The sequence below is a fragment of the Oscarella lobularis genome, chromosome 6 (assembly GCF_947507565.1).
Source record: "Oscarella lobularis chromosome 6, ooOscLobu1.1, whole genome shotgun sequence".
NCBI lineage: Eukaryota > Metazoa > Porifera > Homoscleromorpha > Homosclerophorida > Oscarellidae > Oscarella > Oscarella lobularis.
Genome location: NC_089180.1, coordinates 1,763,558 through 1,776,217, shown reverse-complemented (window position 1 = coordinate 1,776,217; position 12,660 = coordinate 1,763,558). Strand labels below are relative to the sequence as shown.

The 12,660-nt window shown below is 45.4% G+C and overlaps 5 protein-coding genes across 5 annotated transcripts in view; 1 reads left to right on the top strand and 4 right to left on the bottom strand.

The window, feature by feature from the left end:
• Positions 1-45: 45 nt before the first annotated feature.
• LOC136188243 (talin-like) lies at positions 46-850 on the bottom strand. Its single transcript, XM_065975958.1, has 4 exons — positions 755-850; positions 606-678; positions 308-405; positions 46-242 (listed from the first exon to the last, which is right to left on the bottom strand). Exons 2-4 carry the CDS (start codon positions 664-666, stop codon positions 99-101), a joined length of 303 nt encoding a protein of 100 aa, XP_065832030.1. The 5' UTR covers positions 667-678; positions 755-850; the 3' UTR covers positions 46-98.
• A 1,586-nt stretch (positions 851-2,436) lies between these two features.
• On the bottom strand, positions 2,437-3,129 carry LOC136188491 (myosin heavy chain, clone 203-like). The gene has a single exon (XM_065976228.1). The coding sequence runs from the start codon at positions 3,127-3,129 to the stop codon at positions 2,437-2,439; it is 693 nt and encodes a 230-aa protein (XP_065832300.1).
• Positions 3,130-5,846: 2,717 nt separating this feature from the next.
• On the bottom strand, positions 5,847-8,699 carry LOC136188489 (histone-lysine N-methyltransferase EHMT2-like). The gene is made up of 20 exons (XM_065976226.1): positions 8,631-8,699; positions 8,473-8,570; positions 8,263-8,417; positions 8,129-8,203; positions 7,941-8,042; positions 7,776-7,886; positions 7,603-7,715; positions 7,510-7,548; positions 7,379-7,442; positions 7,251-7,321; positions 7,153-7,201; positions 7,000-7,095; positions 6,870-6,953; positions 6,698-6,813; positions 6,600-6,634; positions 6,487-6,538; positions 6,362-6,434; positions 6,183-6,299; positions 6,061-6,125; positions 5,847-5,898 (listed from the first exon to the last, which is right to left on the bottom strand). Exons 5-20 carry the CDS (start codon positions 7,986-7,988, stop codon positions 5,847-5,849), a joined length of 1,185 nt encoding a protein of 394 aa, XP_065832298.1. The 5' UTR covers positions 7,989-8,042; positions 8,129-8,203; positions 8,263-8,417; positions 8,473-8,570; positions 8,631-8,699.
• A 198-nt stretch (positions 8,700-8,897) lies between these two features.
• On the bottom strand, positions 8,898-10,181 carry LOC136188488 (lysine-specific demethylase 4A-like). Its single transcript, XM_065976225.1, has 8 exons — positions 10,044-10,181; positions 9,691-9,988; positions 9,568-9,635; positions 9,411-9,513; positions 9,238-9,348; positions 9,057-9,181; positions 8,976-9,000; positions 8,898-8,909 (listed from the first exon to the last, which is right to left on the bottom strand). Exons 3-8 carry the CDS (start codon positions 9,594-9,596, stop codon positions 8,898-8,900), a joined length of 405 nt encoding a protein of 134 aa, XP_065832297.1. The 5' UTR covers positions 9,597-9,635; positions 9,691-9,988; positions 10,044-10,181.
• Positions 10,182-12,249: 2,068 nt separating this feature from the next.
• LOC136188475 (kinesin-like protein KIF23) overlaps positions 12,250-12,660 on the top strand; it is a 2,116-nt gene continuing 1,705 nt past the window's right edge. Inside the window, exon 1 of the mRNA XM_065976206.1 lies at positions 12,250-12,282. Within this exon, the coding sequence (XP_065832278.1) occupies positions 12,250-12,282 (33 nt within the window). The remainder of the gene's footprint in view (positions 12,283-12,660) is intronic.

Sequence of the window (12,660 nt, the reverse complement as noted above, 5' to 3'; positions counted from 1 at the left end):
CGTCCTCGCAAGCCAAGATTCGAAATTCCCAAGTACAAGAAATGATACAAACACGAAAAAATTCAATTTGAATTCACCAATTCGCTCGCAAACAGTTCTCACGAGCTGATCAACAGTAAAACTGTCATCAACGTAAACAGGAAATAAAAGAAAAATTCAATAACTAATATTTTCTTCAACAGAGATTCGTCCATCATTCTCACACGAAGTTGTCTCATCTTGTTCTTATACTCAAGCAAATCCTACACCGAAAAAAGTAATAAATAATTAGAAACCTCCAAACCGGAAACGGTTTTCTCTTTCTTACGCCCGGTTTCAGAAGATAAAAATCGAGAGTGCGCCCATTTTCGAGCGACACGTCTCGTTTGGGGTCCTCATTGGCCAAAAATAAGCCGTGTCCTTGTCCTATAAACACGCGATGCCCAAATAAGGAAGGTGTCGAAGCCGTAGAACAGCGAATTCAAAAGCGTGCGCAGAATCGCGAGAATACCGCAACAGTTTAGGCACGCCGTTTATAGCGAGAAAACAAGAAGTGGTAAAAAACGCGGGGGCTCGAAGATGGAAGCGCGAGGGCGCGGAATGCGACTCGATTATCTTCATCTTACCGGCCCCAGGCTGTTTGCCGATTCGCTCGCGAATCATCTTGCATGCGTCGTAGACGATCATGCTCGGTTCGAACTGCAAAGCGATAGTGTTGTCGTGACGACGAGGATTTCGCCGTTTGGAGTCCCGTAAGGGGGCCCGCTTTGCTTACTTGCACGTTGTTCTGATCGACAACGTTGATACGGAGCGCGAGAGCATTTTGGTCGTCCGACAGGGCGCAAAGCGAGTCTACGCCGGCAGGACGGAGTTTCAAACACGCATGCGTTGTAGTTAGGGTTACTCCCCGCCTTCGAATGTTCTCCGAAAGCGCTGAATTTACCTTATCTAGCCTCTGACAAGCGCATTTTCTTTGGCGAAAATGCGCAAATATGGCATTGCTTCACTGAAACAAACGCGCATCGGGCGGGGACCCTCGTACAAATAGTATACGCCAGTAGTATAAATAAAAGGCAGTATTCTTTGGCTTTGAAGCTAAAAAGACGCTGTTTTTACCTAACATGTTTCGGCAAAATTCGAAACATCGTGGGTCGTTAGGCGCGATTGAGGCACGATTCAGCCCATTTTCGAGCGCATTTACAAATCCCTACGATTTTTAAAAATTTTGAAGCTATTTATAGAGAAAACGTGCGGTTCCTGTAGTGCGTTCAGCGGTCCTAAAACTTTCAAACCGCTTTTTCTCGATTGACGTCCCCCTCAACTAAAAATACGTCAGGGCTAAAATCAAAGCTTATTCATTGAAGCTTCGATCTGCCAAATCTCAAGCTTAGACAATTCGAACTCATCTTAGACGAGCCATTTTTCTTTCACGGGGTCTCGATAGAACGATAAATGTTTACTTCATTGGCTGATTTAAGGCGCGTGCGCGACAAGGGTTACGTCCATTGTTACGCACTAGTACTCGTACATGCGCGTTTGAAACTCCGTCCTGCCAGAGATAGAGAAGGAGAGGGATATGAAACTCCGGGTCACGTGATCTATTTAGATGAGTAGAGGTAGTCAGGTCACCTGACCCTTGCACGTTCCTCGATATTTCCCTTCCTGAGAATAATTGATCCACGTCCTTCCAGTAAAGTGTCAAAATTGCTGTCCCCGTAATTCCAACCGCTTCAGTCCAGAACAATAAAAATTAAGCTACGAGGATTTCAACGTTTCAATTAACAGCATTCGACAGACAACTCTCTTATAGCACTGTAAACAAGAACACAATTTTCTGACAGTACTGTAGCTAAGCTATGACAGTCATTTAACTTCCTCTAGAGTCCTTGCAATCCATTCAAAGGCAGCCTTCACGTCATCTTCTTTAACGGGTTTTTCAATCTTTGGAGCAATCGTCGAATAGAGAAGAGAAAGGTCCAACTTTTTTAGATCCACTTTGGAGGGGTGAGAGATTTTGTCGCGCATGGAAACCAGGGTAGAAAAAATGTCGCCGTATAATGCAACCCAGCCGGCGCTGTATGGCTTTCCTTGCCACTCGGAGTAGGCAGAGGCAAACTCTTGCTTGCTAACAGTCATTTTGTCATTGTACCCCTTCGTCGCTGTAAGATCCTTTAGAAAAAATCCTTTGGCGCGAAACGGAACGATTTTATATTCAAGAGATCTGATGATTTGGGCAGCCTTCACGACTTCGTAATTTGCCTCTAAGGGAATCAGTCTTTTCTCAACTTGTTCAAGTTTCGTCTTCTCCGCCGCTAGATCTGTCTCCAATTTTTCAACTTTCGCTCTATCTTCGTCCATCTGTGTGTTCGCCGCCCCTAGATCTGTCTCCAATTTTTCAACTTTCGCTCTATCTTCATCTCTCTGTGTGTTCGCCGCCGCTAGATCTGTCTTGACTTGTTAAAGATTCGTCTTTTCCGCCGCTAGATCTGTTTCCAATTTTTCAACTTTCGTCAATACTGCACCTATTCTCTTTGTAAGTAATTTGTCCAAGGCTTCCTCACGCATTTTTGACATGTCACTGATTGCTTTCTTTCGACTCTCTGCCTTTTCCTTAAGCTGATCGATTGTTTTCTTCAGTGTCACTACCAATTTTGCTTGGTCTCTACAGTCCCTTTCCTTCTTCCGTAGCTCCTTGCGCACGTCTTCCGCTTGTCTGTTTGCTCTCGTAGCCCTGGCATTCGCTAGAGTCACATTTGCGCGCTCATTTTCGAGCTGAGCCTCATATGATTCTGATTTGGCCGTCGAATCGCCGGAACGAAGCGCAGTGATAATCCCGTTCTGAACTTCGCTTCTCTTCTTTTCAGTGCTCAGACGCTGTCCCAGCGTCGAAATTTCTTTTTCAGAAAGAGACAGCTCTTCAATAAGCAAATCGAAACCCAGCTGAACAGCTTCAACTATCTCCGAGAGCGACGATTCACAACGAATCAATTCGAGAGCTTCGTCTATCAAAGCCTTATTGCAACCAAACTCCTTGGCCTTTTGGAGAGAATCAGCCGCCGCCTTGAGCAGTTTCTGAACGTTCTCGTCGACGTCCTCGCCTTCTATCTCTGCGATGACGTCTTGCGTTTTTTTAGGCTCAGCTTCTGCCATACTAAGTAACGTAAGAAGAAAAAAATCAGCCAAAGTTTATAAACACATTTTTGGGAAAGATCTTTTTAATTAATAAAAAGTCATGCCCTCCTGTTCTTTCCTAGGGATCGAGAGTACTCATTTTATGTATGGGCTAGAATCTACGCGCATGCGCTCGCGATACGCGCATTTCGTTACATCAGAGATTACATGCCGGTACAAACTTTCCAGCGCGCACCACGCCCACCAAGCGCGCTAGTGAATCCGAAGAAGCAGCAAACGAACACCCCCGTGCAGAGTGCCGCGCAACCGACGCCAAATGTACGAAATGTGGCAAAATCGGTCACTACGCGCGAGTATGCCGAAGCGCAGCGGTTAGCGAACTGTCATCGAAGCCAGTTCAAGCCTTTCTCGGAGCGCTCGATACGGAGACAACGCCGCCGTGGGAGGTCGAAGTCCGTGTCAATGACACGCCCCTGTCACTCAAGATTGACACCGGAGCGGACGTCACGGCAATTCCAGAATCTCTCCACGAGCATCTCGGCTCGCCAGCATTAACGTCGACGCCCCTTCAAATCTTCGCCGCCGGCGGAAAGCGATTAACCGAGGTGGGAGCGTTCACAGCGAAAATGAGCGTCCGGGAGCACGAAGCCATCCAGAGTATTTACGTCGTACAACCACTACGACACGCCCTTCTCGGACGACCTGCCATCGAAGCCCTTCAGATTCTGAAGAGACCCGCCCTCCTGGAAAGGGAGGAGAAGGAGGCGATTATACACGAGATTCGCATTCGCGAACAGTTCCCTGCGCTTTTCCGAGGACTTGGAACAATGCCAGGAGAATACGTCATCCGATTACGTGACGGCGCCAAACCCTTCGCGTTGACGACGCCGCGCCGCGTTGCCCTTCCGCTCATAGATAGTGTTAAGGCGGAGCTCGAGAGAATGCAGTCGATCGGAGTCATATCGCCCGTCGACGAGCCAACCGAGTGGTGCGCTGGCATGGTAGTCGTACCCAAGTCGATTTCCAAGGTCAGAATCTGTGTCGACCTAGGGAAATTGAATGAATGTGTTAAACGAGAGCGTTTAATGCTTCCTGCGGTCGACCACACCCTTGGACAACTCCGAGGAGCCGTCGTATTTAGCAAGTTAGATGCGAACAGCGGGTTTTGGCAGATCCTCCTCGCCAAAGAATCGTCCCTGCTGACGACTTTCATTACTCCTTTCGGGAGATTCTGTTACAATAGATTGCCTTTCGGAATTACATCAGCGCCGGAGTATTTTCAAAAACAAATGCAACAAATACTCGCCGGGCTGATAGGAGTCATCTGTCTGATGGACGACTGCCTCGTCTACGGACTAAGTCAAGCCGAACACGACGATCGTTTGGTTCGCGTGTGCCAACGATTGGTCGAAGCAGGCGTTACTCTCAATCCGGAGAAATGTGTTTTCTCTGTCGACTCCGTTACGTTTCTGGGCCACGTCATCGATGCGAGCGGAATACGAAGCGACCCAGCTAAATTCAAGGCCATCGTCGAAATGCCAGCTCCTGAGAACGTTTCAGACGTTCGCCGATTCTTAGGAATGGTGAACCATCTCAGGAAGTTTATTCCTAACCTCGCGCAGCTTACGGAGCCGTTGCGAAGCTTACTGTCAAAGCGAAGCCACTGGGCTTGGAGCGATGCTCAAGTCACAGCCTTCAAGAGAATCAAAGACGTGTTAGTTTCAGAATCCGTCTTAGCTCATTACGATCCATGCACAAGCAGAAACTGTGGTGTCCGCCGATGCGTCCTCGTTTGGAATAGGAGCGGTTATTTTGCAAACGCCAGACGTCCGGCGACCTCAAACCGATTGCCTATGCCTCTCATTTAATGGACGCGACACAGCAGCGCTACGCGCAAATTGAGAAAGAAGCGTTCGCCTTAACGTGGGCGTGCAAGCGCTTCCATGATTATCTCTACGGCTTGCCGACATTCGAAATTCACACCGATCACAAGCCACTGGTGCCGTTGTTGAGCCCAGATAAGCGCCTCGACGAGCTGCCACTGCGAGTGCAACGCTTTCGCATCGCGTTAGCTCGCTATCATTTCACGATTTGTCACATCCCAGGATCAAGGATGTACCTACCCGACACATTGTCCAGGGCTCCACTTTCAAATTCGGATTGCGCCGCCGCGGAATTAACCGTAGAAGCTGTATCCTTAATTTAAAGTATCTCTTCTTGGCATGAAAATGTGGTTGGTGAAAAATTGTTCCTAACACGCGACGCTTCCATCTCCGGACCAGCCACATGGGCGTCACATTCCCTTCTCCTTGACAAGACGCTAAGTTTTACGTTCAAGGAAGGCCTGTTGCGACAGATTATTGCAGTGCTGTGCAGAAATCGCCGATTCATCCGTCCAAAGTGACATTTTTGAACTTTCCGGCATTTCTCCAGTTTCTGGATAAAAGCGAACCCTGACGACAAATTTGTTTGTATGGCAAGGAGATGGAGGAAGAAGCAAGCTCGACGCCTCCATACTAGTAATTTACAAGAATTGCTTCTACTTAGCTACACTCCGATCGTCACACTGCCATCTCATTACGTCGGCTGAAAATATGAGATGCTCGGAATGTGATAAATTCAGAAAGAGTCTTGGGATATATCACTCTCGTTGGATTCGTCGCTCTTCTGGAATGTCACACAAGTTCACAAAGAATAAAGATCTCTCGACTCCACAACGTAGCCTAAAATTTTCTCTATTGGCCCGAAAACAGAAAATGCAGTTGCAGACAATCCGACGGCTCAAAGCTAAGATAGAAAATTGGGTGAACACCACAAGCGTAGAAATTCAAAACGACCTTGCCGAAGATGTTGCAGAAACGCTAGAGAAAAATGCTGACAAGCCTTTTGACTGGTCTATGGAATGGATATTTCTATAGACATCGACTCATAAGGATTCACACGTTTTACCAAATTTCTTCATCAACTGATATGTCTTGTTCCGCAAAGAAAATCATTTTCGGGAATTTCCTATCCTTCACGTAAAATTTACAGTATCAACTAAATAAATAATAATACAACTTTTGACGTACATGGTGCTCAGTGAAGACGCGCACAGGAAAGACATTTGGCTCACAGGAGTAATTAATAAAGCGACTGACATTGCCGTACTCACAAGCATTGATGCACATACAGCCGTCCATTTGACCCTGCAACACCAATGGCACCCATAGTTAGTAGCCACAATGCAGTCTCTCACACTCACATCGACATCGAGGTCAAACAGATACGTATCATCTTTCATAAGGTTTGCTGCTTCGTCTGTAATCAATTGGCCGGCATATCTAAAACACAGGTGGTAGTATGTGACAACATTTTGCTTGTTATGGAACATACTCGCATATCATTGAGCCCATTGGAATATTTTCCTTCGCTCTAACGCCCCACCCTAAACGAACAACTCGCGATTCGCTTTTTGAAGTCCGCGAAGCTCTAGACAACTTTGAAACCTTTTGAAAGCGTTCTGAAAAGCTCGAGTCTGTACCTGCCAGTATTCACAATTAATTCTCTTCTTTTTTAGTTAACAAAATAGCGGACGAGTGCCTACTTAAATCCTTTCTGCACGACTCGGTTTGGACACTGCGACGAGCAGCTGCACTTCGGATTGCATTCAAAAACGATAGGATTTTTAAACTTTTTGATATCTGCGTTGATCTTTCCCTCCTACGCAAAGATTCGTCTATCTAGGTTAAATGCAAAAGGACGCGTATGAGACATACGGAGTCAAACCAGAGACGTCGTCTTTTGCTGCTGCGAGCACAATTGCATCCGCGTTCGATGCACAACTGTCCGCAATTGCATCCCTAGGGCAAGGTGCGAAATGTAGCTAGAAAAACATCTTTCTTGTACCTCCATGGATTCCATGCTTCGATCAATGTGCAGTCCTTTCACTTCGACGCACGACTTAATGTACACAAAATCTGACGGAGGAAGCGTGCCATCAACCTTATCAAATAGAACAAGGGGTTTATTATCTGTCTGACTACTACTGCGTCGTCTCACCTCGTTAACACAGAGAATAGGAAAAGGCTCCTGTCCCTTGGAAATATCCCTAGAGCAAACGTCGCGTAAACGCACAATGAGCAATTCTTATCTCTGACATTCTTAAAAAGTTGTTCACATAGTCGGCCATTTCCTTCACAGCGTGAGTCCTACGCATCGCCTTCGCAATCTAGAACGCCAACTCGCTTTCTTGCGAGTGCTCACAAAAAAAACGACATGATTTCACCTCGACAGGAGTTTCTTTGGCATTGTTCGCAATTGTGCAATCTGCGTTGAAACTTAGCAGATGTCTTCGTACCCAAGAAAAACAACACGTCGCGTGGTCATTTTTTCCCCTAAATCCCAAAGTAACCTAACCTGACCAATGGTCCATGTCCCAGTCGTGCTGCTATATGCCTAGAAAACCAACGGTCACCTCAGGCCCACGCGTGCTCGTTTCCCCCTTTCTACAGCGCAGTTTCGCCTTTCTTGTTCTGGCCATTGACATTGCAACGCTTTAGAAGCAACTTAACCACATCCATTTCGCACGCAGAAACGGCCCAGTGAAGAGACGTGTTTCCTTGCTACAATAAAAAAAAGACCGTTCCGTCACACAATCCATTAGGAGAATTAATTTAATTTACAAAGTCTTTGATAGTGGCATCAGCTCCATTTGAAAGAAGAAGATCGACAGCTTCTGTAGTGTCTTTCTCTCGATCCGTTGCCCAAGCGAGAGCCGTCCAGCCGTCACGGTCCTATAGAACGCAGCAATCCCACGATGGTTTTCACGGAACAACGGTATGCATGACCTTTTTGTCAATAAGTTTGGAACAGTTTTTCACCAAAAAGTCAATCATGCTAACGTCAGCCGACCCTGCAGCACAATGCAATAAAGATTTTCCCTCGTAATCCTATGAAAAATCAAAAGTGCTCCAATCAACGGCCCCCTCTTCTCATAGAACAAAAGTAATGAGCATGAAATGCTTTTCGTCTTTACCTCAAGAGAAAAATCTGCACCCTGCTCATATAAAAATTTTACAGCTGGAAGGTGATTTGCCTCAACTGCATAAAACTAGTCCAAAAAAGAGGATCTATGTATCTGTGTATCTAGGTATCTAATTCTACACTTACAACAGGTGACTTTTTCTTCGTTCGATCCAAAATATTCAAGCTCCCTTTAGCCACTTTGAAAGCAGCCAACAGTTCAACGCTCTCCTTTTTGGCTGCCGCATGTATCAATGTCCGATTGTATGAGCCAAACGTGCAATTCAAATTTACTCCCAAGTCTAGAGCACAGAGAGCAATGTCACAATATTGTTAGAGAATTATCGAGAGCCGTACCAAGAAAGCCAATGATCTTGGAAAGATTTCTATTGCTACTAGTGTTTTCAACAGCCCTAAGAACACTGATCCATGATGGTTTACTCGATTCAGAATGACTAGACGCGTTTAGAGCAAAGTAGTCACGAATGCCATTTGAATACAATAAGAAAACGCACGACTTTCTTTTCTGGACTGTCTTTACTGCATTGACCAGTGCCTCCAGACAATGATCCCTAGCGAACTGAAGAATTTGATCTAGCAAGCCTATCGTGCAAAATACGACTATTTCATTGAATGAAGATGCGATCATAGGCAACTCCCTTTTGTTACAGTCGGCAGTTTCGTCAACTTTTTCATTACATTCTTCAAAAAGGCGCAATGAAGTTTCATAGGCAAACATATCAAATCCATCCTTCAATGATCTCTACACCAAAAAATCGTATTCAAAATAGGGTCTAATGATAACAACATCTCATATGGAGAATGCATGAGAGAACAGGGGCGTTATAACTACAATGTACCAGAGGGTCTTCAATTAATAAGCGGCTGAAAAAAAGAAAAACTCTGCGCTAAATTATTATTGCTTATATTTAGAGTGTTACGCTGGCCCAGGCGACGGCGACGTATTCCAAAGAGCCTTGACAAATTTGACTTTCTTCGGCACGCGTCCCATTTCGAAAATCTCGTCGCTTTCGACCGTGGTTGTTCGCCCGCAGAGAAATCTTACCTAGAGAGAAAGATAGAGAGTAGCAGCCTATTGTTTCAACGCAAAGGAAGGCGTACTTTGTACTTGGGCTGACGAGTAGCTCGTAGAAATTTCCCCCAATACCTTTCCCCGTCTGACCAAAAGATTGCAACTCTTTGATTTTCTTCAGGCAAATTTTGCGAGCGGCACTGAATGTAGAAAATATGCTACAGTACTATAGCAAGAGCGATTCTCTTCCCTGCCCTCCCACCTTGACGTCTGCAGGTCGAACGTTGTGACTGATAGACCCGTCGTCGAATAAAACGACGTAGTACATGGCGGATTCGATGCCGACAACGTTTGCCCAAGCGAATCTTTAATGAAAGACAGTTTTGGAAGAATTGCTTACCTGTGAAGCAGTTACTCACTCTGACGCCGAATATTTGGCCGCTACCATGGCCCCTACGGGAATTGTCGGACGACTGCCATTCTCATCCTAAGAAAAATGCGCTGGGGAATGTTTTAGCGCTCCTCGGCGCCGTGATTCTCACCAAGTCGTCTTGCAAGTGTTTGGAGCAGAATAACTGGACGACGGTGTCGCTTAGACGACAGAGCAATCCCGCCCGATAAGCGCAGGTGACGTGAAACGACGCGAAGCATCGCGGCTCGGAGCACTGGACGCACGTGCCGCGACTGGGACGACCGGACGCCGTGCAGTAGCGACATCGGAGTGTCCATCGATCTTTCTGAATTGCCTTCACTTGGATTGGCTCGCGAAGTTTGTAATTGCCGAAGCGGCGGCGATTGACTGGCGTCGATGTAGTGAACCAATTGTCCGTCGCGAAATACCTAATAGATAAATGATCGATAATGGGCAATCATCCATCATCGTCTATTCTCTCACCTCCCACATCATATCAATTTAATTAAGAATCGACCATAGGTCGAATAGAACGGGCAAACCCTGAAAGGGTCCAATCCACGATCCGGCAGGTATGACCAGTTTGGTGTAGACCCCGTAGTCACCGGGTAGACTCGATCGGCACAAACTCACCTCCTTTGGAAAATAGACCTTTGACGAATCAACTAGAAAAAAAAACGAATGAGGATATTTTTCCCCGAACACCAGGGCGCGCGCGGGCGAAGCCCGCGGGCGCCCTGGTGGGAGGGGCTCTCAAACGTGATCGGCCAAAATCTCAAAGTGTTTGTCTGTCTGTCTGTCTGTCTGTCTGTCTGTCTGTCGGTATACCCTGACGTCACAATCGCACTTAGGCCAATCACACACACAGGTGCCTTTATGACATCACAGTCATTGTGATGTCATACTCTCCCGTATTTTGAACGCAATTGCTAGCAAAAAGGTGACGTCACAGTAGATAGATAGTAACCCCGGATTGTGTACAAAGTTTTCTGGAACGAGTACGTATGTAGGCATATTACATAGGCTACTGTTAGACATAACTGGCACATAACAATTGAGCTTTATTAGTAACGCTCATCGAGGGAACACAGTAAAGGAGCACGTTGGGTTTGTCGTGCTGCGAGCTGATAACGTGCCACTTGATCATGCACCCGAGGGAGGCCAGGGAAGAGTACTACTGAAGCCGCCGGTTTAGAGAAAAAATTACTTTCGCGATGCCACGCCCAAACCCGCGTTTTGCTGACTATTCGCGTGTCCGGTAAAAATCACTTCAGACTGCTGATGTACTGGAGAAAATTTCAAAACTTTTCATTGAATGAAATGTTTCCGAAATTTTCTTGTTTTCTCAAAAACGGCCGTTTCTAAGTTACGTACCTACGCTCCTTTACGTGCGTTTTTCTCGGTAACGGCACTATGAATTTTTCTTTTCAAAATGTTAGGGGGTCACTCAAAGGCAATTTTAAAATCTCATTGATAGACATTGACGAAGAAAGGCTTTTTTGCGAAAGTATTTCGTCTCGAATTTGGCTTTGATTAGAGCGATACTACCCTAACGCGCGCACGGTTAGCAACATAGAAATATTTTCTTTTACCACGATAGTATGACTGTGACGTAACAATCACTTGACCCATTTTACCAAAATTGCGCGAAGATCATGTGAACGAACACTGCTCCGTGATTGGCTGATAGCACAAATTCTTCGTTTAGGCGGAAGAGTTTCACAATCACATTTATATTACTTCCTAAACTATTTAATGACGTTTTAGTTACGTTTGCAGGGCCTTTTTGTAAAGGGGTAGGGGACTTTGAAAAATTGGAAATTTATGGTGGCGTGCACTGTAAGACCAACGTACATTAATAAGGCTCACAAGAAGAATCTCAACTAGTGAATACTACACTTATTATTTTATAACCATTATCATTTTATTGATCTTACTTATTACAACAGAAACGCGTATTATAATCTCTTAAACTAGCTACCCTCCTTGCTAACTGTATGCTCCCTCCGTTTCAAAACACTGTAGTCACCCTAAGTAAGCTAGCGTCTGAGAAAAATTTTTAGAGACAAAACAAGCTAACTTCTGACCTTCTTCGAAAGCAGATCAACTTTCCGCAATGCAAGAACGCGTTTCGAACATCAAATGATGCTGTCTCTGTGGAAAGAAAATACCGCGAAGCCACTTAGCGCACATGCGCAGTGAAAGTTGGTCCTGCTGGGGTTTTGCACTAAATGCGCTAAAAACACGCCTCCACCTGAAATCTTCGTTTTTTTTCTCTTGAAACACACCATTGTAGCGGTTGATAGGAGCATAACTTAGCATAAACAGCGCACTGGCCAATTTTCTGATTTCTTTGTTGTGACATTTCGCTGCACGGGCTGCTGACATAATCGGCTCCTGCAGCCCTCTACCAGGTCGCTGCTTTTTTTTGCAGATGCAGTTTCTTCAATGTACTAGTAAGAAGTCTCGTTATTGATTTAATTAATTAAGCCATGCGAGATCGGATTCTGAAGATGTAGACACGGGCTTGAAAATGGGAGGTGCCTACAGTTCTGTGCAAAGAATCGCGCATGATCGATTGTATTCAGTTGACTAGGACACTGATTAGTTGATTTCTGAAGGCAGTAAAATAGCCATTCAGTGAGTGGAAGACCCAACGGCGCAATTGCATGGCGTCTACTGGGGCTGCATGTATGCGGCTTATGATAGCTTCTATATTAGAGTATGTTCTTCTCTTCAAAATAATTTAATTCGTAACAAGAAAACCGACCTCTTACAACTTTTAGAAAAAAACTTTAGACTGACGACGCTATAATTTTCAAAGTAGAAAAAAATTATCATCAGCAGGCACTTCTAAGAGAAGGACGTACTCTAATATCGCAGCTTCTGTAAACTATCAATTGGGAAGAGACGCCGCGTGATCGATTGTAACCAAGTTGAAGGTATTCATCATGGCCGCTCGTTTATTAGGCTAGCATAGGGCATCTGTGCCGCTGGACATGCAGCACAGAAAAGCCAGGCATTCCTTAGTTAATTTCTTCATAAATATCGGTCAGTCAAAACGGTCATTGTGACCGATGATGTGGTTTTTATAGATAAT